The sequence below is a fragment of the Plasmodium coatneyi genome, chromosome 8 (genome assembly GCF_001680005.1).
Source record: "Plasmodium coatneyi strain Hackeri chromosome 8, complete sequence".
NCBI lineage: Eukaryota > Apicomplexa > Aconoidasida > Haemosporida > Plasmodiidae > Plasmodium > Plasmodium coatneyi.
The window spans coordinates 1820359-1845326 of NC_033563.1; the positions used below are offsets into that span (position 1 = coordinate 1820359).

Genomic DNA, 24968 nt, shown 5'->3' on the forward strand with positions numbered 1-24968 from the left:
CTCCTCATTTGCGTATTCACGCTTGTGTACTTAGCACTTACATTGTAGTGGCAGTGACAGTAGTACCCCCTTTTGCGGCATGCACGCTGCATACGCGCAGGGCGGATTTGTGGCAATTTTTTTGGCGGGTGAGACGTTTTATGGTATTTTTTGGTGCGTTTTTGCTAAACTTTTCGCAATTTTTTTGGAACGTTTTTTATTTTCGTCATCCCTTCCCTTTGTGTTAATTTTTGCCGTTCCTTTGTGAGTTATTGTATACAGGACTTTTTTTTTTTTTTTTTCCTCTTCCTTTTTTTTTTTAATAAGCCTTTTCGTTTACGTTGTGGGGATGCATTGCTCATTGTTAGTGTTAAATTTTAGCCTCTACATTGGCGACTCTGTAATTTAAGGGTCCCCCTTTCTTGCGTATATGTTTTCGTGGAAGTGTGTTTCTCTTCGTGCTGAGAGATTTGCGATTTTTTCGTCCACAGGGCTGCTACCTTTTTTGTGTCCCCTTTTTGCCGCGCATGGTTCTGCTGTACGTGTGTAGGGCCAAATTAGCCCCATCGTAAAATGCACGCAAGACGCAACGTATTTGTGCACACCTGCATGGCTACGCATTTTGTTTGAATTTGCGTGAATGAGCCTACCGCGTTTGTTTGTGCGTGTGTCACCATCCCAGTTGTATATATGAGTTGGTGCCAAAATAGATAATTTTTTTTTTTTTTTCCCATCATGTGCATGTTGCACGTGCATGCAAAGTAAGATACACCTTTGAGTGGCACACACAGGTGCATCTTTGAAGAAGCCGTGTGGGTGTGAAAATTCTGGTGGTACATGTTTGTACGTAGCCAGGGCAGATAAGCTTTTTCTACCCCCCAAGCAGATTCTTCTATATTTTTTCTTTTTTAATGTAACAAGTCAGTTGGCAAGGCAGTCTTGTTTAAAAAATTTGCATGTGCACATTGTAATAGTCTTCCAGAAAAGGCAGAAGTGTTTCCTTTTGACTCCCCAACGGTGTGCTCGTCTGGCGGAGGAGCAGGTTGGTGGAAGATCATATAGTTGTTTATGCAACTACGTACATATGTAAATATACATAGATACGTGCATATACTTGTGTGCATAAGACACCCCCAGCGGTAGGCACAGTAAGGAGCAAATATAGAAGCCGGTCACCCCACCTAGTAGCAACAGGAGAGTGAACAAAATGAGGGTTAGACGCCTGCAGAGCTACCTAACGGAGCGGAACCTACTGAAAAGGAGTTCACTGGATAACATAAAGAATTTAACGTTAGGGGTGGATGCCCTATACTTTTTACGAACGTGCAGTGAGTTGAAAGACGTTCTAAGTGACGTGTCTGGGTGTATTTCCCCATGTATATTTCACCTAATAGATAAGCAATGTGAGCATTTCAAGAGGTTAAACATAGATGTGATCTTTGTGTTTGACGGGATTACCCCCAGGGCGCACAAACTTTTTTCAGCACCAGTGCACCAGAACATAGAACAGGGATGGCTCTACTATGTGAACAGAGAAAAGAAGCAATCCAACTCAAATTTCGAAAAAGTATCTAACATATGTAATTCAGACGTTTCTTTTATATTGTTCCATTATTTAAAAGGTAAAGGATTCAAATGTATGTACGCTCCGTACCTGGCCATTTCACAGCTGTCCTATTTTGTTCATATCCACCTGATAGATGTAGTGTTTGGTCCTCCAACGATTATTCTGCAGAACGTATCTAAAGTTATTGTAAACTTTGAATGGAAGAAGAATTACTTCGAATGGGTGGACTTACCATTTTTACTGAATATTTGGAACGTAACGAATGAGCAACTGCTAGATGCATGTTTACTAGCGGGTACAGAATATTGTTTAACTTTTCCCTATTTAAATTTGTCCTATTTTAACCATGGGAGGAAGGAGTTTAGCTTCGAGACAGCGATTGAATTTATTCAGCAGGCATCTCTTGTAAGTTACTTGGAACAACTTCCGAATGATGAAGTGGGGGCGAATCATATCCAGGGGTATTGTGTTTGTAAGGCGTTGCTGAAATATCCTATCGTTTTGCTTTGCAGTGGAGAGGTGGATTTTTTCACCAACGGGGTTGAAGTGGGAGGGGATAATCAATTGGAGGAAAATTCTCATACGGGGAAACAAATGGATGACGGAGGTACACAGGGGGAGGAAAGTCAAGGCGTATCTCCAGTTTTCGGTGGTTCAGGCGGACCGCGTGAGGCCACGTCGGCTGGGAAAGGAGTGAACCAAGTGAACGGAGTGAACGAAGGGTATGGAAAGGTAAATGAGAATGTTACCATTGCATACAAAGAGGGAGGTACTGTGCCAAATGGAAAATCCTACAACAATTGCGAAGAAAATAAGGGCAACGCCGGATGTTTCATCCCTAGTAATGATCGCATGCAGAGCGATGGAGCGAATTGCCTTAACGAAGAAGAAACGTCGGGGGAAGGTAATTTTATGGGAAAAAAAAAAACAGAAAAAAAAACCTTCAATGGTGAACATCTAATACCGGAAAATTATTTAAAAGTGGTTGGGGCGAAGTTTCCGACGAGCGTTTATTACCTAATGTCCATTGGACTTTTGAGCAAAAAGATCCTATGCGTCTTAGCGTTAGGAGAGTGGATAGACTACACACACCCGATAATCGATTCGTTTGAGTATAGAGACTCTTTGATAGACTTGAGGGAGTACCGGTGCCGGATGTTGGGACTCATTTCTGTGAAATTGAACCCGTTTTTTTACAAAAGGAAGATTAAATTTTTCGATTATGGGTCCTATGTGAATAACATTTTGGACGGAAAGGACAACTTCACGTATTTGGATGTGCACCTGGTGGATGGTTTTTTATGGGACATCAATAAGGCCAACGTGAGTGAAGAGATAAAGAGGCAAAACATCAGCAAGGTTGATTTGCAATTTATTTTGCGGTGGCACTTATACTCGGAGAGCAGGAGCATATCGCTCGTCTGTGGTAGGAGTGGCCACGTCACGGGAGAGGGGGCTCACAGCTCAGGGGGGTATACAACCGATGAACAGGATGGGGAAGGTACATCCGAAGTGGGTAATGCATCCAATGCAGGTGATCATTCCGATGTGGAAAGTGCACCCGAGGGGGAATCACGTGCAGACCGAGTGACGAAGCATTATAACGATTATTACAAGAAGCTGCTGAAGGTGAACAATCAGAACTTTGAGAGCATCCTCTCTTTGGTGTATTACATGTTTCTGGAAAATTTGGGAATTTTCACAAAAAATTGTGGCGTCACTGTTTTTGGTCTTCTCCTGTCAGAAGTCAGAAACAAAGACATCGACAGTAACATTCTGATCATTTTTGAATTATTGAAGTTTGGCTTTTTGACGACGGAGCCATTGGTACCTCCACAGGGAGAGTCCTATCCGGAGAATGCTTACGCATCTGTTTTAAATTGTAGAAAATTGACTGAACAGGATAGGAAAAGTGTTACCCTTTTGTCTAGAATATATTCCCTATATAATGTAGACATAGATAAGTACACAACATATGATGGGCTGATCGACTTTGATCTCTGTGCCTTTTTCGCTGTCGTGAAAATTATTAAAAAGACACTGAGACAGTTGTTGCAGGCTTGTGTTGCCAATGTACTTATAAGTAATATGGATTTGATTCACCTTTTGCCTGAAAATCTTTACAACCCTAACGATAGTAGCATTTCTGGTTTTTTCGTAACGCACCACCTTATGGGCGTTTTAACGAAATATTTTTTGCTATTCAATTTTGACGATTTGAAAGGGGGAGAGAAAACATCCTTCGCTGATCTTTCAGGGGGGTCCACCAGTGGGGGAGAAAGTACTACCTCTGATAGGGCAAATGGGGAGGGTGCAAAATCTGAACCGGTAGTAGATGAAAAGGTGCACAGGGAAATAAGCATGGCAGATGTGGAAGAGAGTAACTCGAAGAATAACAATCTATGTCAAAACGGAAGGGATGAAAAAATCTCCCGAGCGGAATCATCCCTCCCACCTCAAAATGAAAGGGTTTGCAAAACGGAGCATGCTGAACAAAGGGATCTTCAACCGTTGAAGGAGAATTCTTCGAGGATGGATGCGAATATGCCTAAAGAAGGAGTAGAACCAAATGATGCTAACACTTGGAAGGGTTGCACCAAAGGTGAGAACAAACCGAATGGGGACCATGCCTATGAGGGGGACAGCACTGTGGAGGATGTATGCACTGATGAAGGGAATGGACCAAAGGATCACGACATCGTGGGGGAAAGTGGCGCACCTGGTAGTGACAGCTACGAATGCGAAGTGACGGAAAATGTAGTAGGTCAAAACGGCCATTACGCCACTGACCAAGATAATTCACAAAACAACTTTAACGAATTTGAAAAGGCGGTGAGGAAAAACTTCCCGAGTTTCCTAAACCCAATCATTGATTTATGTAATGCGATAAACACGTGGCGGGACCACCTCAGTTTGATCACGCAGCTGGAGAAGCATACCAATGTGTACGACTTGGTCTCAGACCTAAAAGCGGCAGATCAATTTTTGCAGAAAAAAATACACTACATAGGGCTGGACAAGACGACGGCATACATTAACATTTGCGCGTCGAACAACGCGTAGGGTGTGTTCATATGTGGGTCTTTTTTTGCCCATTCGAATGATTCGCCTATCTGTCGGCATGCCCATTTTTTTTTTTTTTTTTTTTTTTTTTTTTTATGTTATCTTCGGAACGCCCAGTGTGTGCACCTCATTATGAGTGACCCACACACACAAATAAAAACGTTGCACCGTTGGAGGACCAATTTAAACGCAATTCAAGCCGCATCGGTTAGCAGAACGGTGAGTTAATTTCGGGTGTGTGCGCCTGCCTGCATAAGTTCGACTTGGTTAAATGGGGCAACACCGAGTGGGGAGCAGTAAGCACGCGTTCAACGGCGTTAAACTTGCGTTGCGCCCCCGAGGTCAATCCCAAATGAACACCCCAAGTAAAGACAAATCAAACCGCTCCCCAAGTTGGACGGACACACTTAACAAGCCATTTGTTTAAAATTTTTTGTCTCAAGCCAAATGCACGGCAACAGGTAATGGCACTATATTTAATTAAAATTTTTTTTTTTTTAAGATTAATTAGAACTATTTTGGAAAAAAAAAAAAAACACGAAAAAAAGAAAAGGTCAGAAAAAGCGTCATTTTTCATGGAATGCGTATTGACACTTGTTACGTGCATCCATCTTTGGGTAAATATGCATATAGCTAGAATCATGCATGGGTGTAATCCTGTGTCAGTTCGCTTTTTTTTTTTTTTTTTTTTTAAGGTAACACTCGTGAAAGACGCATTACCAGGCGGGAAAAAATATATGAAAATATTTGCTTATTTTATTTTATTATTATTTTTTTTTTGTCTCATTCTGTTGCAGGGTTCAGGGGTGGAAAACGGAAGGGCAGCGCGTCGCTATAGAACAGCATCGAAACAACGTCGAAAAAACGTAGAAAGAACGTCGAAACGACGCCTGTGCGACGCGGCCGCCGGTGGGATGATCACTTTCACAATTGAACACAAAAAAAGGGGGCGCATGCTTAACTAAATGTACTTAAAAATGGGATAGAGCAAACCGACCAACCTACGACCTAACGGCCAACCCAATCAATTACAGGCGGAGGTGCAGCAGCCTACAGGTTTGGCCTCCTCAGAGGGCAGTCTCTTCATCTGCAAGCTTCCCAATGGTTCGAAATTGGAGGTGGGGATGCTGCTTCTGTGTTGTTCGTAACTTGCTCTTCCACTTCCGCTGTACTGATTGAAGAAATTAATTTGTGAAAAGTCTTCGCTGCGGATATTGCTCTGATTATTTAGGCTGGAAGATTGCTTGTTCATAAAATCTAGACTTCTGCTGTAGGCATTTTGTGAATATGCCTTCTCGTTATACTCATTATAGGAGTTCATTTGTTGCTGATAGGCGCTGTTATCCAAGCTGTATCTCTCTTGTCCCTTTCTTTGGGTATACTTTTCGTACTCCTCTTCCCAGTTAATATTTTTTGAGTTTCTTGGAATGTATTTAATGACTTCTTCAGCATCTTCTATTTCTTTAAATCTAACTACTTCCTTAATTTGGGGTACTTCTACAATTTTGTCATGCCATTTTTCGATAATTTTCTGTCTCTCCACAACCTTCTCTACAACTTCAATTTTGGGCACGTACTTATTCTTGTAGTGAATGTGTGGCACTTCAACTATTTTTTCTATATACTTAACTTCTGGTACCTCTACAATTTTTTCTACAATGTGGGTGACATTTTTAGGAACGTGAATAATTTTCTCTTGAATGATTGTTTTTGGGACAAATTTTTCTACCGTTTTGATAACGGGGACTTCAACAGTTTTGGTGACCACATCGACAGGTTGGTACGCCGTTAGGGCAACCCACTTTCGGTCAACTGTGGATGTTTCCTTGGCATCCATGGAATCTGCTTTTTGGAAACTGTTGGAGCTTCTGATTGACCCTTCCATTTTGTTCGTTGGGAGCACAGCACACGAGAAGCCTTTGTGTAGGCAAAAAAAAAAAAAAAAAAAACTGGGAAAAAAAAATGTAGCTAAAAATTAGCACTATTGGGAAAGCAGGTTAATTTCACGGGTTGCTCATTTATGTGCAATTTGGCAAGTGCGATTGTGGGGATGGTGTAAAACTTTTGCGTTTAAATGAGATGTCGCGTGGAAAATTAAGCAAAAAGGAGAAGGCGGTTGGAAATGGCGAATGGGGAAAAAATAGCACAGAGTGGATTCGCAAAAAACAAATTAGCAACAAAACAGATTTGCAACAGAACAAATTCGCGACAGAACAAATACAACACACAAACAAAATACAGTACTAGCTCGGGGCGAAAAAAAAAAAAAAAAAAAAAAACAGATGAAGAACTGTTCTGTTAAGTTTTAAACGCTAATCAAAATGGTGAAAACAAAACAAAAAAAAGAAATGAAAGAAGAAAGGAAAAATTAGGAAAAACGTTTCAATTCACGTTCAATCGGTTATCCGCTAAAGTTGTTACATTTAGATTTAATTTGTTTAACCTGTTAACCTGTTTAACATGTTTAACTTTTTTAACTTGTTAAACTGATTTTTCGTCGTTTGTTTTTGTTTCCTTTTTATTTATTCATTTGTTTGTTCGTTCGTTTGTTTAGTTTTTTTTTTTTTTTTTTTCACAAATGGTACTATCACTAGTTATTACTCCTTTTTAGAAAAAAAAAAAAAAAAAAATAGCTTTACGGCACAATACGCGGTTATCACATGAACAGTTCAGGTAAATTTACTCACCTAACTTTGCGAGTGCATATAACTCTTAGTATTTTAAAGGTGGTTGCTGCGAACAAATTAGGGAAAATTTATAACATTTGAATTAAAGAACATTATGTGTACGTTTTTTTTCACCTTTATGCTGTTTTGTTTTTCTCTTTTGTTTTAAATGTACACACAAAAACGACATTGTGTGGAACGCGGTTGTAGAGGTGTACGGTACACATGTAAATAAATAGCTGTAAATTAAAAAAAAAAAAAAAAAAAAAATGCACACAAAAAAATGGCTGTTCATAAAAAAAATTCTCATATAACGGTTCACATCTCTCACAAAAAAAAAAAAAAAAAAAAAATTGCTACCACTTAGTTGTCACATAATTTTATGATACAAAAAAGGAATTTATGTGAAACAGCCACATGTTGGAAAATGGAAATTCTCCCATTCTGCGGGGGATATTTCAATTATTAAAAACTTTTATTACACTTTTCCAGTGTGTGGATTTTTGGTTTACACATTATTGGTATGTTTATATATGTACACATGGGTAACACATGTGTGTATATACAGATTGGCCATCCTTTAATATACAATGCAGGTTGAGGATGTGAGTGAACTGCTTCTCGCACAACGTTTATGCGATAATGAAACGCCACCACCATTCGCACATTCTGTTAAGTATCTATATTTAATAAGCAGTTACATTTTTTTTTTTTCTCTCTCATTCCCTTTTTGCTGTACACGGTACATGTTCATAGTGGGTGACAAACGAAATGTTTCTATTTTTTCGAATTAGCCATTTGGGCAAAGCGCCGATCGAATTGCTGAATGAGGGGCACGAGGCCTTTTTCTTTTTCAGCAGGTAAGATGAGGTAAAAAATAAAAAACATGTACAAATGTTTTGCGGAAATTTTCCACTCGAGTGGAGAGGAACAGTTGTGAGCGTGACCAAGTACGTGGCGCAGTTGAACTTGTACACCTTTAAGTAATCGCTTACATGAACCTATATAGACGGAGGAACTGCCTTCACCTGCACATGCACAATGATGTAAAAATGGAACGTTCACTCTACTTTTCGCACTTTTGTAACCTTACAAATGTGCACAACTATTCACTTTTGTGCTTTTCGAAAAATGTTAGCGGTTTAACGGGGAAAAATAATTAAAGAAAATGATGTCTTGTAAATTTCGGGAAATAAAATTTTTTGTTTTATTTTAAAATGAACGCTGAGGGAGTAGGTAAATCGGTTACCCTATATATGATTCCTTTTCCCCATTTTGTTCTTTCCCGCATTGTGTTAATGAAGCAAAAAGGTACATATAAAAATGCCACTTCCACTCGCATCGCGTAAGCGAGTTTTAAAACCACAATTCAAGATATGCCGCTTGTTAGTATACTAGCCTTGGTCGCGCTTGGTCATGCGCCCTCGCACTAACAGCATCAAAAAGGGTACTAAACAGGAACATACTAATTTTATCCAACTTTGCGGCTTAATCGGAATGGTGAATAAGCGATTAAAATGGGCATTTGTTACAATTTAATTGACCTACAAAATATTTTTACATTTTCCTCGCCCTCCTTAATTCATCAGCATTAAATACGCAAATGTATGAAAAATGTAATAAAAAAAATTATGTGCCTCAATGTTCATGCGCATAAATTTTTATGACAACATATTATGGGCTTATACGGAAAATGCATATGGTGATGTAGGTGCACCTTTTTATAGCATACTGCTGTACCCCCACTTCCTATTCGATCACATAGCATACATTTTTGACAAAAAAGGAAAAAAAAAAAAAAATAATTAAAGGACATAAAAATGAATAAACTTTTGCGACAATATTTGTATAATCGAAATGGCGTAAATTAATTTAATGTGGCATTTATGTAGTTGCCTGAATTGAGAATCCTGTGAGCACGTTACTTTAATGCCTCGCGCGTATACTCTGTGTTGCAGGCGTTGACAGAAAAGCGTACATATAAAATAAAATACATTTTCCATACACATGCGTAGCGCCCCGCGGTAAAAAATAAATGCTCCTTCACGGCAAGGTTTATGTAGCTCCTTTTTATAGCAACTGTGAAAAAGCCTACTAAATAAAAATTGGGTGACAATATTTAATTTAAGCACCGTGGAAAAAAGTGAACACAGAGTTGGTAGCGTTTGCTAGTGAACCTTATCCTTTTTTTTTTTTTTTTTTTTAAGCCGTTCCCATAGGCCACCTTTCTTACCCTTCATCGTACAGGTACAAAAATTGTATACGTAAAATGTAAGCACAAAAAATGCATTAATGACTCTTCAATACTTCTTTTTTAAAACGTCATCGCGCATTAAACTATACATTTAAAATACGAAAAAAAAAAAAAAATTCAATCAAATAATCTCTCGCAATATCGTAACATTGTATGCCATTCGCATGGAACAAATAAAGCACGAAGTGATCCTTTTTAAAAACAATCCAAGCGCCTTGTATTTTACAAAAATGTTCCAAAGGAGGAGATAATAAGAAATTACAATACTAGCCATATCGTATTAACATACCTATCACGTACGTGACCCAGCAAATTGTAAAAATTTGAAAAAGGGGAAAATAAACTTTTTGTTAATTTTTTTTTTTAACGAACCATTAACGCAAATTCACCTTGACCACATTTCGCCTTCCCAAAAATGAGTAAATTGATGAAAGGAGCCGTTGAGAGCGAGAAGTTTAGACTTCGTCGCATTCGTATTGCTTTAACCTCCAAAAGTTTGAGGGCCATAGAGAAAGGTAAGAATTTTCCCCCTCCCCCCATATTTGCAAATGGGAAACCAACGTGTATACTGATGGCAATGTAGTATCAGCTTTGCCCAAGGGGGAGAAAGAAGAGCGATATATTATATATTTCGTGCGAACTGCGTAAATATATACGTAATGAGCTGAACCGTGTACACATGGTGGAACCCCTGCATATTCATGTTTTCTTTCACTCGTGCATTTTCTCATGAACGCTTTTTTCAAATATGTGCTTCCCCCTTCACTACTTCAGTCTGCAGCGACATCATGAAAGGCGCGAAGGAAAAGAACCTAAACGTGTCCGGACCAGTGAGGCTACCAGTAAAAACGCTCAGAATAACGACAAGAAAATCCCCCTGCGGTGAGGGTACCAACACCTGGGATAGGTTCGAGCTCAGAATTTATAAAAGACTGATTGACTTATATTCCCAATGTGAGGTTGTTACTCAGATGACTTCCATTAACATTGATCCTGGGGTTGAGGTGGAGGTTATTATAACAGATTCGTAAATTAAGGGAAAAAAAAAAAAAAAAAAAAAAAAATTAATTTGATGAAGACAGGGGATATACGTATACGAGTACAAAAAAGGGACCAATGGGTATAGAAACATTTCGTAGAAGAGTAGGAAAATTGTTACGCCCAAATTTTGTGCCTGTTGAAATTGCTGTTTGAAATGCTTCATTCCTCCTTTATTTACTTTTTTTTTTTTTTTTTCTCCTTTTTATTACGTTTCCTGTTACGTTTTTTACTACGCCACTTGTGCGCTTTTTCTTCTTTTGTTTTTTTATGGATTTTAATTGAACCAAAAAGTGGATAACAGTTAGGAATAAACGTAATTAATTTACTTGTGAATAGCTTAATATAAAAATTGGAAAAAAAAAAAAAGGCATTTATTTTGTTATTGTGTTGGCAATACGAGGTGGTGCTCATTTGGGAAGTTGCGCCTTTCAAAACGCACCAGAACATTTCGATCCGTGGAAGGTATGTTTTAGTATGGGCGGAAAATTTTCCAAGCGGACTTTGAAACACGCCTATTCCTGCAGAAGGGGTGTGCATATGCTACAGGTGAAGTGTAGCAACCCAGCCATGCATCCATTCCAGCTCAGCGACTTACATTGTCTTTTACCATACGAACGTGCTATTTACAAGAATGACGCATGCGTTACAAATGTTATGCGCATTAAATGGTTTTAATGGAGAGGCCCCACATGAGGATAGCTTAATTTGGCACAAACGCACGTTATGTCACTCTCAATTGGGGTGATTAGAAGGTCATACGTGTTTATAAAAGGTCGCTCTCTTTGTCTACTGCCCATTTTGTCTCTCCTTTCTTTTACAACAGTCCATGTTACGAAATTGATTATATCGCAGTGTTTCCCAAAAATGTGCACTTAAAAAAAAAAAAAAAAAAAGGGGGGGGTAATAAAATTGGCCTCTTTTTCAAGTTCCATTTTTTTTGCACATTTTTGAAGTGACGCATGCATAGTTGTAAGAATACGTTGGAGCAACATAGACAATTTTTTTTTTTTTTTTTTTTTTTTTGTTTGCTCCACTTTGAAGGAATGCAATTCAGTGCACATCACATTTACGCAGTTGTGCCACTTGGGGGGAGGGTTACAAATGGTCTATTCGTGCAGTTGTGTATGTATAGAATATTTGCGTTTGGCCATTTTTGTTTTCTTTTGTTTTCCAGAACATGGCGTTGTTAGCAGGAAAATTTTGTGCGTAAGAGGGGGGTAAGGGAGAATTGTGAAGAAATTTTACCCTTTGCCGCAATAGGGTGGTAACATTTGGTTGCGTCCGCGTCGCGTCGGTTTCGCGTCCGTGTTCCATCCTGTTGTGCGGTCACTGTGTAGTGCATATGTGTATCCTTTATTTTATTCTTTTTTTTTCCTATTTCAACAGCTTCATTGGGAGTATTTTAATGTCTACCTCCAGGGTTCAACAAACGCATGCATGCTATAATACCACGTCTTTCGAAATGTAAAAAAAAAAAAAAAAAAAAAAAAAAAAAAAGAAATTCCACTCAGAGTGATTAATTCTGAGGATATGTGGGAAGTCAATTTTGGGGAAGTGGGGGTACACCAAAGATGACTGTGTGCACACCACAACCAAATATGCAGACGCGTCAAATTGTTTGATTAGTTAAAAAGTGAGACTTCCATGACCTATCTATTTGTGTAAAAACTTCGATTTTTTTCTTTTTTTTTAAGTATCAATTTGAGTTTAATTTTGTTACTGCGCGAGTGTGTACTTAACAGCGTGTGTGTGCTTGCCGTGTGTGACTGGATTTATTCTAACTGGAGTGGCCCCTCATATATGCATACCTTTTTTTTGTGTGTGAATTTATTCCGTCCGCAGAAGAAACATGCATGTGCTCCACTCTGTACAAAGGGGCATAACCTCTTGTAAGAGAATTAAACAACATCGAAATGTGATTGATGTGCATGACTTTTTTTATCACAGACACCTTGCTGACTGTATCGTGGTGTAAATATGGGCATACATTAGTAGCCCCTTCAAGTATCACCCCTTTCACGAATTTTCCCAACACAAACAAGTTGTAACATGTGTAGATCGGTAAGCTCAGCTACCTCAAGGTAAACAGATTACCCCGTGTTACAGTAAATATAACGTCCCACTATTGGGCTGATCCCTTTTCGGCGTGCACAAAAGCATCCTGGGAGAGAGCAAAATGAACGCATTTAACTTCCCAAGGATGGAAAAGAAAAAATCGAGTGAAACTCAGTCGGTGTGTGTAAGAAAGGAAAGATCATGTTACACTTCAAGTGAAGAATGCAGTAAGTTAAAAATGAAAGGGGAACGCACAAATGGACACTCATTAAATAGCATTTTGACGAGAAATAAAATTGAACATGTGGATAATGACGAATGGAAAATAAAACAACCTGTCTTATTTAGTGACAAATCAGGAAATCATAAAAAAATTGATGTACTCGTATACCCAGTTTGTGAACAAAATAATTCTTACCATTTGAAGGAAAAAAGAAGCGACCCCCCAGGTGAATATGTGCGCAACGGCAGTGCAGGCCACTCAGGAAAAGGCAAACAAACGTGCACAAAAAAAATTGTTCACAAGGGACGTATAAATGAAGCTTCTTTTACGTGTGGAAATAATCACACGTTGGAAAAAGACTTCATCGAGGGAGAAGGAAAAAAAAAAAAAAATTCCCCCGCAACGGAAATGTTGTCTGAAATGGGCACTGCACACAACGAAAAATCAGTTCATTCTGGTCATATCGAATGTTTGAGTGAATTCACTCATCAGTTAAAAAATAAAAATGAGATGAACAGCCAATTTGATTACAATGTAAATGATGGTGTGTGCTTTTCCTGCAAGGGTAAAAAAAACAAGGGCAATTTTCCCAGTGTTTTTTGCAACACTATGGAGGATAAGACTTTGCACGGCTGCGTCAACTGTGTTAAGTCAAATGAGGAGAAGCAACATTTTTTGAGTAGCTGCACTCAGGGTGAATCTCATCGAAAGGGCGTAAAGTTGCCCCCCAATAACAGCAGCGAAATAATTTATCCACATAATGACAAATTGGAAGACAATTCAGGCAGGGCAGGACGCAAGCTAAGTGCCTCTGTGCACACATTTTCGGAAACAACCCGTGGGAAGAACTTTTCCAGGTTAATTAGCAAGGGGGAAGAAGACGAATGGTCCAGTGATGCCCTGCGTCACTGTGGGGATGTTGACGGAGGAGGGGAAAATAATCCCCTCAAATTGTGCAAAAGTAGGAATAAGCAACACACGGACTGGTGCCCCCTGAATAACGGTATGCATATGATGAAGGGGACTAGAAGTAAGAGATCCCCCTTTGTGAAAAGGGTAGAGGTGGTGACACAGACAAGTGCATGTGGGGGGATGGCAAATAAGTCCAGTTTAATATGTGGAAGGACATTACCAAGCAAGTGCAGCTTATCATGTGTAGACGGTTTGGACAGTGTCTCGAGGAAGGTCTGCCGCATCACCCCAGATTATATGACGGCAGGTGAAAGAAGATTGAAGGATCAGTTTGGGGGGCAGGAAAGAGTGCATACCGTTGCCAGATCGCTGAGTGAGGTACTTATAGAAAATGCTAGCGAAGTGGGGGAGGGAAAATCCACGGAAGAATTATACTTCACGAAAAAGGAGCAAATGAAGCAGAATAAACAAAACGGTGTAAAAAATATAGTGGCATATAATTGTCCAGGCGAAGTGAATACATCTGGAGAGGATGCCCCTGTGGTGGATAAGCACGAGGATGACATGCATGAAGTGAGTACTAGGGGGGAGGAGGATATCCAAGATGGGTACATAATGCACGACGTAGGGGAAGGTCAGAATGTTGTTCCTTCCTGCCCCGCTTCGGATGAGGTGAGGAAGGGGAAGTGGTCAACGCGTGAGTCCTTTACTAGTGAAGTGAGTTTTGAAAAGGGAGGTGAAAGAGAAGGGGGAAATTCCGCCGACGGGATAGGACAAGGGGCGCCTATTGTAGCGCATAATGTTACGCATAATGTGGCGTATAATGAGAGGCGTACCACAGACCTAACAGACAACAGGAGGAAGGCAGATCCTCGAGGAAAGAGCTGTGAGGAGGATTTAGGGATGAAGTGCATAATGCAGTTGCTGACGGTGTTGGAGAGGGAACGACGGAGGAGCGGCAGAGGGGGAGAGAAAAAAGGGGAGGTAATAAAGAATGGAAGAAAAGGCAACCATGAAAAGGAAGAAGGTGACGCACGGATGTACTTTGCGAAATATGCGGATGAGATATTTAGGGATGAAGGGGAAGAACCAACTGAAGGGAAAAGAGACAAAAAAATAGATACGAATGGAGTAGGGAACGGAGACGGGGCGGAGAAGTGGTGTGCCGCCCTGTTAGACAGAGTGGAAGAACATCTGGGCGTCTTGAACATTTCGCTGAACGAAATTCTGCAGCTTAACAAAGTGAAAAAGATATTCTGGTACTTGTATATGAAGTATAAACTGGCAGATAGCATCACTATAGAGAAATTTTGCGAACTACTAAAGGAAAAAATAAACGAACAGATGAGCAAAAATTATTTTAAGGAATATGTTACGTGGGAGAACTTCCACCCCTTTTGCAAAAACAACGTTGCAAATTTCGACTACAAAATGATCATTTTGGAAAATTTATTTTTCCTGTTAAAATCATACCCCCTGGATTATGAGGAGAATAAAGGATGCTTCTACATGCTGAATCCGCAAAGGAATAAAATGTTGCAAAGTTCAAGTCTGCAGGGAGAGAAAAACGCAAACGTCCATTTGGTGAAAAATAAGATGAACTACCTTAAGCTGGTAAAAGAAGTGAATACACATTTTAAAAATAATTTTTTTTTTCTGGACAAAATTTTCATCCCCAAGGATGCGTTTTTTTTTGTAAAGGATTTTGAGAATATCACGTTGATGGGTAACTCAAGTGAAACTTTGTTTGTGCACCAGGCTTTGGTGCAAGATTTGAAGGAAGACTCAGAGGAGAAAAATAGCTTCGATGGATTCTACGCGGGGAGTCCACCACACCAGTCAGATTATTATAGGTACGTGCGTAAGAAGAAGGTACAGAGTAAGATGAGGAAGATGAAGGAGTTCATTTTGTACTATTATGGCTTTCCCTCAGTGCAGCATTTTTTTGAGGCACTCCTCGAATTTGAGCGAGAGTATAAAAAGGCGCACAGGGGGTGCAATTCACTGAAGGGGAGGGTTATCGAAGAGGTCATTAACACGTTTGAATTGACAGCCAAGTTGTACTCCAAGTATGGAAGGAAACCTAGCGTGAATGCGTGTCCCCTGGAGGGAGAAGAAGTAGATTGGGGGAAAAAGACAGGCGAGGTGAACAACATGGAAAAGACGACACAATCGAATAGGCAGTTTGGGGAGAATTTTGCAGACGCGCAGAAAAGGCACCACTCAGAGTGCACCTACGAGGAGCAAATCAGGTGTGACATTGCCGCTACGTTTGCAAAGTGGAGGAAGGAAGGTCATCAGGGGAAGCTAAAAAGTGACTGCCTAGAAAGGAATGTTCCAAGGGAAGAAGCCGGGAATGATGTATGCACACATGAAGGTGCTGCCCATTACACTGGTGCAGGAGAACCATACTGGCTACGCGAAACCATCGAGGAGGTATCCCCCACGTACGAAAATTTCTTCAACACAGTTGACGCGGCAAAGAAGGTGAAAGAAATAAATTTAAGGACGCTAAAATTGTTTACAGAAAATATGAGGAAGGTGAAAGGGTATCCAAATTTCACATCAGTTGATGATGTCTTCTGGGGCATTTGCTTCTCTGACCCAGATTTGCCTAAACATATCCTATGTGAGAAGAAAATATTTCCCAAAAATGTGAACTTTAATGGTTTCATGCATAGCATGAGGTATGTTCCGTATGTCATTCCCGACTTCCCCGTGCCGAGTAGACATTTCATATCCATGTATCAAAGTGAAAAAGCTAATGAGGTGTTTAACTCGAGAAACGCTTTTTTAAATTTGTTGAAATATGAAGGGAAGAATGCTGAAATGGTTCTGCTGAGGAATAAAATAATTTATGACCTTGTTAAATTGTTCGTTTTTCTTTCATCCAATTTGGGGGTGGAGACGGGAAAATATGGGAAAGCTGCGGGGATGCCAGACGGTGACGCGGCTGCCATGGTGGATTCCTCCTACTACATCAACTACAAATGCTATTTGAGGAAGGGAAGGGAATGTTCTTCCAATCAGGGTGAATATGAGGACACGTCGAGCAGCTGCTCCTTGGATTATATCCCCAGCAGCTTGGATGATGAGATGGGGGATGAAAATGCGGTGGTCTTTTCAACAGGGGAGAAAAGTGAAAGGAAGGAAGAAGTGCCTTACCAAGGTTACCACATAACCCACTCGACGTTGGAACATGCCATTACTACAAACGACAAAACGGAACAACCATACAGTAGGAGCAAACAGCCTAATGAGGGACGTCCCAATTCAGTGGAAGAACTACTACAGAGGAAGAATAAAAAAATGTCCTACAAATATGTACCCAAATGGCACATGTCAAATGATATGTTTTTATCCCGATTGGTATCCTTTGATGAAATTCAAATTTCTCTGGAAAAAATATATCCATTATTTATGATTCAGACGGCGCTAATTTATATGGTTCACATTTCGTGCTGTACGTTAGAGGAGGATGAGTGGAGGTACTTCTTCGAGGGTCCCTTTACTTTGTATAACAGCTTAACCCCCGAGGAGGTAGCCATGAGGTATATAAAAATAAAGGGCAGTCAATTCTTCAAACTGAGCAATATTAAATTTAATAAAAATATAAATCTGCATCAGGTTTTTATGAACATACCAGAGAATATGCAGTGTGCAGAAATTTACAGACTGGCTATAAATGGGGAGAGCACATCCACGGGTTATTCTGCTGAGCCTTTCGATATATATCACCTCATGTTCGTTGCGCGTGTCTTTTGGTACATTTTTTTGTACTCTGACAATTTTCTGCTTTTGCGGTCATCCCTGCTTTGGGACGCCCCCGGGTGGGCTAAGTAAACTGGTCATGTATTCACAGACGGGTGTGTTTGCGGTGTGCAGTTATTCGTGGCGCTACCTTTCTCAGCGTCTTTCGCCCCCAAATAACTCGTTTTGGTAATTAGCGTTTTTATTTCAGCAATAATTTGCATTACTTTTTTCCCTCATTATTTATTCCATTTTTAGTATTTAGTTTTTTTTCTGCGCTTCCCTCAAGCATGGATTTGCAGAAGAAACAACCGAAAAAACATGTAAGCAGATCCCATCGCAATAAAGTATATGTCTTTCGCGTTCGTTTTGTCAAACGCGTTTTTGTTTCGTATCGCAAAAAAGGCGATGGTGTATTATTTGGTTACGTTTTTCTTCCCTCCCCCCCTTCATGTGCATGTGTAGGTAGGGTGAAATTACTTCTCTTTCACCATCGTCTATGGGGAGAAAGTTTATTGGGAAAAAGGTCAACAGTGTTTTGGGGTTATAAAAATATATCCCACTCGTTTGGAAGTAAAAAAGGAAAAAATACGAACTGATTTAATCACCCTGTTGGTGTATTCACGTGCGTGTCAAAATTGTTCCCCCTTTTTTTGGCCGTTGTTCATCATCACTTTGGCGTGGAAATGCGGGGAGACGCGAACAACTGCGGTGACCGCTTTCTTTTTTGTACGTTGCAGAGGAAAATGAAGAAACATTGCCAGGTTTTGCAAAGTTTCCTTTTTTCGCTCTGTTAACTTTCATTTAATAGCAAAAAGGGGGGAAAGAAATGGCCCCTTAAGTGTTAGTTAAACCGAAATGGGAAGCTTAATTACGTCCACGATGGGGTGGACGTGCGTATGTACCAGTTACGTATTTTTTTTTTCCAAATGACGGCTAAAAAATGGAACATATAGAGGGAGGAAAAACCTAAGCATATAAATATATATAACAGATTTACCTTCAAATGGTGAAAAAATAAAACACAAGTTTTAAAATAATTTGAGGGGGAAAAAATTAGGGGCACGCGTTTGAAAAGCTGCTGCAAGTTTTCCCTTTTTCCGGAGTCAATTTTTTTTTTTTTAAATATCGAATTTTGCAGCAGGAGTGGGGAAAAATAAGCAATGCATGGAAGGGCAAAGCTAACGATACCTTTTCGCAGCTGCAGTACATATAGATTATTTTTTTCTTTTTTTGAATTATTTTTGCGAGAATATATCATTGGCTACATTCATTATTTCAAGAATGAATGCTTCTAATATGACCTTTTCCCTCCTTGGCAGAAAAGTACATTTTGCAGAGCTGGCACGGAGCAAGTAGAGTCACAGTTATTTTGCCCATTTAGGGGGCATATAGGAGTTTTCTCATTTGTCCTCCCCATTGTTAAGATTACAAGCTGGACCCTTCAGCAGGCGCCACGACATAATGTGTGGGAAACACAAAATGTGGGGAAAACCTTCTTCAGAATAATCAAATATTTATTGTGTTGATATTCTTCAATCATATTTGTAAGAAGCATCACTTTTTTGTTCCTTCCGTTTTTCATTTCCTACGCCAATGCTGTCAATAAGGAAGAGCAACGTCTACGACCTGTTGTCAATGCAACAGTGCAATAGCGTAAACCTGCCCGAAAATTACAACATGAAATATTATTTTTACCATGCGTTATCGTGGCCGTCGCTGAGCCAAGTGGCAGAGGATGGAAAGGGAAAAGTTTGCGGATACACCTTAGGAAAATTGGAAGAAGAAAATGATAAGAAAGGTCATTTAACTTCAGTTGCCGTTTTGAAAACGTACAGGAAGCAGAAACTTGCTTATTATTTAATCACCCAGACACACCAATTTGTGAATGATATATACCACGTCCATAACATTTGCTTGCATGTTCGAGTGAGCAACTATGCCGCGTTGAATTTGTACAATAACTTGTTAAATTATAAAGTGAAGGAAGTCGAACCATTGTATTATGGAAATAAGGAAGACGCCTATTTGATGGAGCACCAGTTTGTTAAATAGGCCCACGATAACGGAGGAGTTTTTTGTGGTGGTCGTCACCGCCACCGTCGTGGAGTTGATCACCTCTATGGTGTTGCGGCATTATAGATGTAAATTACAAAATGACGTGAACATATTTACGTGCACTGTGATGGAAATTGCGATATTTTACCTCGTTAAAGGAGATACGCAAAAAAAAGTAAAAAGTGTGAGATTCCCACCCAAAGTGGCATTCAATGCTTAGTGGGGGGAATCCCATTTGACGATGTACCCCCTCTGTCTTACACCAAATCACATTTTGAAGTTTGCCCACGTTTGACAATTTTTCAAAAATTGGATAACATAAAATGAATTTAAGCCTCATTTGTGAGAAAAAATAAATCATGCAGCTTTGAAATGGAGCATCCTTTGGGTTTCCCTTTGTTCGATTACTTTTGCAGTTTTAATTTTTTTTTTTTTTTTTGTAAATGTTTGAGCTAGCTAAATATTATTGTAGTCGTACACACGCCTTTTTTTTTTTTTTTTTTTTTTTTTTTTTCCAAATTGTGAAATGCTTGAACGGTTCATATTTTTTTGTGCTGTTGTATTTGCGCGATGTGTGTGCTTTTTCGGCTAACCTTTTATTACCAGAAGGGATAAATCTACCCACATATATGTGTTGCTTTTTTTTAAATGAATTTTTTAGCAAATTTAGTCTAATTTTGAGAGATGCAGAATGTGGAGGAAAATGTGCATCTTTTAGTTTTTTTCACGAAAGACACAAAAAAATGGAAAAAATGCTGATTTGTTTTTAGCAGAATTATGCACGTGCGTGGGCACGAGGAACATGTGAGCTTCGCCCTTGCAGCTCTTTTGGGTAACTATTGTTCGTCGCCCTGTTCTTCATTTTGCGGGTACTGCGTGTTCTCTTTTTCTTCCAAATTCATTCCCCCATCTGGTTCTTCCCCGTTTGATTCAAACTCCTCCCCCAACTCCTCCTTAAACATTTCTCCGTAGTACTCCCGTATGTTTTCCATCTGGCAAAGCAATTGTGTTTGCTCGCTTAAATTGCTGAGGACGAAATTTAAAAGTGGGACTCTTTTCCGATGTTTAATTGCTTGGGCCAACATGTAGCGAATTCGTTTGCAGTTTTTCTTCAACCAGATGTAGCCCTGCGGGGGAAGCGGGGGAAGCGGTGGAAAGCCGTACAAAGTGGTTAGAAAAATTGCAAAAATGACGAAGCAGTATCGCTATTTTGTGTGCAACAATATGGCATAAAAAAAATGTGAACATTTCGGTGCAGTAAACGTATTCATGCTTGCTAACTATCCTGCAGTACCTGTCTGGAATCGATCGAGTCTCCCATTATTTCGACAAAAACTTTTGCCACAGAACAATCACTGTTCAGCTGTACTCGGTGAATCGCTATTCCTTCTATTATATCTTCATCGATGTGGTACTTATAATTTATCTTAATGCCCTTTTTGTACAAAATTGATTGGAGTGTCTCCTTCACTTCCCTTTCGAATCTTTTCCTGTATATCTCATGGCGACTTGAGTTCTTATTAGTAAAATAAGTGACGGTAACGTTTTTCATTGATGCCTTAGGGTTGCTAAAACGCACATAATTCAAAGCGTGGAACTTCTTCTTAATGTTGAGGGTGTAGTTTCTTTTGGTGAGTGTAAGCAGGAGGAGGAGAAAATATAGGTACATTTCAGGGCGTTTCCGTTTTTTTCGAGGGGGAAAAAAAGTACGCTGTTTAATGAAGCGCAACTCATTTTTATGGCGGGTAACTACCCCTATGTAAGCATTGGACTGGCTGAATGATTGTTCCTTTTGAAGTAACTTTGCCTTAGGGGAAGGCCGATCTTGTGTCACGCCTCTGACACAGCTTTGTCAACAAGTTGGACTATTCCTTTATTGGTGAAGAAATCCACCTGCACATGCTGGAAAAAAAATGAATTCAATCTATCATCCGTTAGGGAAGGTTCTGCGCAGATATATACTGCTCCGATTTGTTGTTTCTTTTTGGGGGGGATCGCAAATGTTATGATTTTTTTTTTTTTTTTTTTTTAAAATTGGCTTCATTTAATAAAGCATATGTGTTGTTTGTAGCGCAGCAATCTGCAAAAAATATATTTTGTCATAGTAATGTGTGAGTAAATTCGACTGATGGGGGGAAGGATAAAATGTTGGATGGGGCATATGGCAAGCCAAATTATTATGTCTCGAAATGTTTTCACAAATGTTGTAGGTGCACATGAGCTGAATTGTTGTAAAACTGTGCGTCACACGGTACAGCATTTTCCGGAGGGTAAATAAGCGATATGGAAACTTTGTACTATCTTGTCAGATTAATAGGGGGTAAAAAAAGGGGAAAATTGTCTGTGCATGTGTAAGAAGGCTGTTCCTATATGCACACATTTGTGGGAGTTAACCCCAGTAAAGGGACAAAATTATTTGCTTAGCAGCAGTGCGTAGGCTCCCCCAAGGCAAATTAGTTGACGTTGCTTTTTTTTGCAAAAACTGGAATACCTGATTTTTGCGTGGCTCAACTGGAAGAAAAAAATAAATCCGTGCAACTCTGATCGGAAGTTGGACTACCAGTCAAATGGGTGAAGCGAAATGATCGGAATTTTTTTTTAAAAAAATGTATGTATTTAGAAATTTTCGTTGCCTTATTTTTAAACCATTAAATTGCATAAAGGACAATTCCTTAATGAGTTTTATTTTAAAGGCATTAGACAAATGTGTTCACATAAAAAAGAGGGGAGGTGGGAAGCAGGAACATGCAGGAATATTCCTGTGTTGTTTAAAGTAAAGGCGCAACATGTTAATACAAAAAACGGGGGTAGGAAAAAATGTATATAAAAAGTAATTCTACACTTGGGGGGATAAATGGGTCTGATTTATCAACTATAAAACTGTACAGTATTAAAAATGTGGATCCATTTTGAAATTTCGTTATTTGCATTTTTTTTAAACAATTACAATAAAAAAAAAAGGGAAAGAAAATGCCCATTATCATTTTTAAAAAAGGGGAACTATCCAGCGCGTATTTCTTCTCATGCTGACTACTTTACGAACAATCGATTGGGAATTATTTTCACGTGCTTTTCAATTGGCTTGTTTGAATTTTTCTTAACTGACCTACAATTGTGTATACTGACAGTTGAGCGCGTTGGCATTTAGAAGAATGTGCCTCGCTCCGCCCTGTTTTGTGTCTGCATTTTTGGCACTTTATTTGGTTAAATATTTATCCGTTTATTTCATTCCTCCCCTTTTAATCATCGTCCTCAGGGGTGTGTGGGTGCTTCTCTGGCGGTAAGTCGTTAGGGTCTCTCAGGGGCTGGGGCGGAAAGAAGAAAACAGGGGGCACGAATGAGAGGCGGCAAAGGATACGGCGATAATTTAATCCTTATTGGACATATTAACATGCAGAGAGGTGAACAAACGCATATGCACAATCTTACGTTGGGGGGGTTTTTCCTCAAAATGTATTTTTTAAAAAAGAAATTTCCTGACATGGCTCCCATAAACCCGGAAAAAATTATAAACAAGTAACTCGGGAAACTGATGGCGTATTTTACTTGTTGTAATTTTCCGTGAAACACGACGCCTGTCCCTGCGGGCTATGAAAAAAGTGGGGCACGTCGGTGTGCTTATATGTTGCGATGTCCTACGCAGTACAATTGCAGGTGCACACGGACAAGCGCATTAATGTATCTGCGGCGGTGTAGTGCATATGACACTTAATTAAACGAACCGGCTTGGGGAGAGACTTGAATTCACTCGATGCGTAACGAATGGAGCGGTTTCTCTGCGTAAAGAATGGGCACAGAAATCAAATTAGGAAAATGAACACTTCGAAAGGGGGATTGGTGTGGCATGAACAAACATGCTCTATTTATCGCATTATAACAACATAGTTGGGTTGCCTTCCACCAAATGTGCGTATTTGCATGCATGTGTATTATGTATGCCCGATGAATGGGTACACTAATGTGGCAAAGACTTGATTGGGAGAATGTCTGCCCGTTAAACTTGCACGTGGTTGATGGACATCTTTGCCCAGAGTAATCACGTAAAGGGGGGTACATTTTTTTTTTTTTTCATTTTTAAAAGGCAAAGACTTTTGCCTACAAAATTTGCTTTGTTCATGTGTGCGTTATTTTTCAACCTCCTTTTTTATTCTTACTAAGATCATCTTATCAAAGGGGGATGGGCAAACAAGTCGTTGGAGTTTTTTTCCACTCTACTCAGTTGAGTGTATCTTGAAGGGGGAATGAGTTTCTTCCTGTGAGTGTTGAAAAGTGTACACGGTTTGATCTGTGTAATTTCGGGCATATAACAAAATGGGGAGGATAAAGGTATGCCGCTGCTGGCGCCTTGGGGAGATCATACCTTTTATGGCAAGTTGGCACACATTAAGAGGGAATCTTCTGTGTTCATTCAATTCAGTAGGACTGCAGTTCAAAGGGGAGACCTATTAAATTGGGTCTGAAAGGTACTTCCCCTGGAGTGTTCCTTTTTTTCTTTCGTTTGATTGAATTAACCCTGGTTGGGTAAAGAAAATGGAAGAGTTGCGAAGTGATGAGGTGATAACTCCTGGGCGCTCAAGTACCTCCGGCGATAATATCGTTATTATGGCGTCAAACCAGTCGAACAGGCGAGACCAAATGTTTTGTAAAACGAAAGATTTTAAAGGTTATCGGACTGGATGTGCAGCTATTCGTGTATGGAATGAACGAGCAGGTGAGTAAAATATTTTGGGGAACTCTTTCTGCTTCTTAGAGGGGCACACGTTTGTTCATACTGCGCATGGTTATTCAGTGTGAGTATTTTTTTTTTTTTCTTTCTTTTTTTTGTACTTGTAGCGGTAAAGCAATACTTATAACATGGGCAGCTTCTTAATGGGTAAAATTGCGGGTAAATTTTCCCTTTGAAGGTGCGTACACATGGTGATAATTATTTTTTCCATGGCGATTGAGGTGCGTAAATTTTGCACGCCCCATGGGTGAGGATACAAAAGAAGGGAAGAATTTAAGTTGTGAGGTGAGGCGCATTTCATTTGTGTAAATCGGGAAGAATAGTTCCTTTTGGGGGGTAAATGGTCGTTAGGCTAATTCAAAATGGGAAAAACATATCATATGCCAGTGGAATGGACGGAAGTGTCCCTTCCGGTAGGGTTCCGCCGGAGAGGCAAATGCAAAACGTGGAATTAAACCGAATGGCAAAAATGTTGGCCCTTGGTGGGGAGTCAAAAATAGCAAGTTCAAATTGGACTTGCAGTTTGTTCAGCAAGGAGGGGAAAAGAAGCACATAAAAGAAGCGTTTAAAAAAGTTGGTTAAAAGAGTTGGTTAAAAAAGTCGGTTAAAAAAGCAGGTTTACAAATGAGGCCAAAATTTTTGGTGGCCTCCGTAGCCATCTAGCAGTTATCCCC

The 24968-nt window shown here is 39.7% G+C and overlaps 7 protein-coding genes across 7 annotated transcripts; 4 read left to right on the forward strand and 3 right to left on the reverse strand.

The window, feature by feature from the left end:
- Window positions 1-1186: 1186 nt before the first annotated feature.
- PCOAH_00023130 (Uncharacterized protein) lies at window positions 1187-4609 on the forward strand (the record flags this gene model as incomplete). Its single annotated transcript, XM_020059120.1, has 1 exon — window positions 1187-4609. One exon carries the CDS (start codon window positions 1187-1189, stop codon window positions 4607-4609), a length of 3423 nt encoding a protein of 1140 aa, XP_019914680.1.
- A 1024-nt stretch (window positions 4610-5633) lies between these two features.
- On the reverse strand, window positions 5634-6494 carry PCOAH_00023140 (Uncharacterized protein; the record flags this gene model as incomplete). The annotated part of the gene is made up of 1 exon (XM_020059121.1): window positions 5634-6494. The coding sequence occupies one exon, from the start codon at window positions 6492-6494 to the stop codon at window positions 5634-5636; it is 861 nt and encodes a 286-aa protein (XP_019914630.1).
- Window positions 6495-9599: 3105 nt separating this feature from the next.
- Window positions 9600-10747, forward strand: PCOAH_00023150 (40S ribosomal protein S20e; the record flags this gene model as incomplete). Its single annotated transcript, XM_020059122.1, has 2 exons — window positions 9600-10044; window positions 10304-10747. 2 exons carry the CDS (start codon window positions 9945-9947, stop codon window positions 10558-10560), a joined length of 357 nt encoding a protein of 118 aa, XP_019914366.1.
- Window positions 10748-12746: 1999 nt separating this feature from the next.
- PCOAH_00023160 (Uncharacterized protein) lies at window positions 12747-17603 on the forward strand (the record flags this gene model as incomplete). Its single annotated transcript, XM_020059123.1, has 1 exon — window positions 12747-17603. One exon carries the CDS (start codon window positions 12747-12749, stop codon window positions 17601-17603), a length of 4857 nt encoding a protein of 1618 aa, XP_019914403.1.
- Window positions 17604-19106: 1503 nt separating this feature from the next.
- On the forward strand, window positions 19107-19565 carry PCOAH_00023170 (N-acetyltransferase; the record flags this gene model as incomplete). The annotated part of the gene is made up of 1 exon (XM_020059124.1): window positions 19107-19565. The coding sequence occupies one exon, from the start codon at window positions 19107-19109 to the stop codon at window positions 19563-19565; it is 459 nt and encodes a 152-aa protein (XP_019914522.1).
- Window positions 19566-20404: 839 nt separating this feature from the next.
- PCOAH_00023180 (Uncharacterized protein) lies at window positions 20405-21237 on the reverse strand (the record flags this gene model as incomplete). Its single annotated transcript, XM_020059125.1, has 2 exons — window positions 20405-20695; window positions 20863-21237. The coding sequence occupies 2 exons, from the start codon at window positions 21235-21237 to the stop codon at window positions 20405-20407; spliced, it is 666 nt and encodes a 221-aa protein (XP_019914369.1).
- Window positions 21238-22697: 1460 nt separating this feature from the next.
- PCOAH_00023190 (Uncharacterized protein) lies at window positions 22698-24289 on the reverse strand (the record flags this gene model as incomplete). The annotated part of the gene is made up of 5 exons (XM_020059126.1): window positions 22698-22873; window positions 22998-23156; window positions 23291-23344; window positions 23723-23823; window positions 23929-24289. The coding sequence occupies 4 exons, from the start codon at window positions 23729-23731 to the stop codon at window positions 22808-22810; spliced, it is 288 nt and encodes a 95-aa protein (XP_019914645.1).
- Between the last annotated feature and the right edge of the window lie 679 nt (window positions 24290-24968).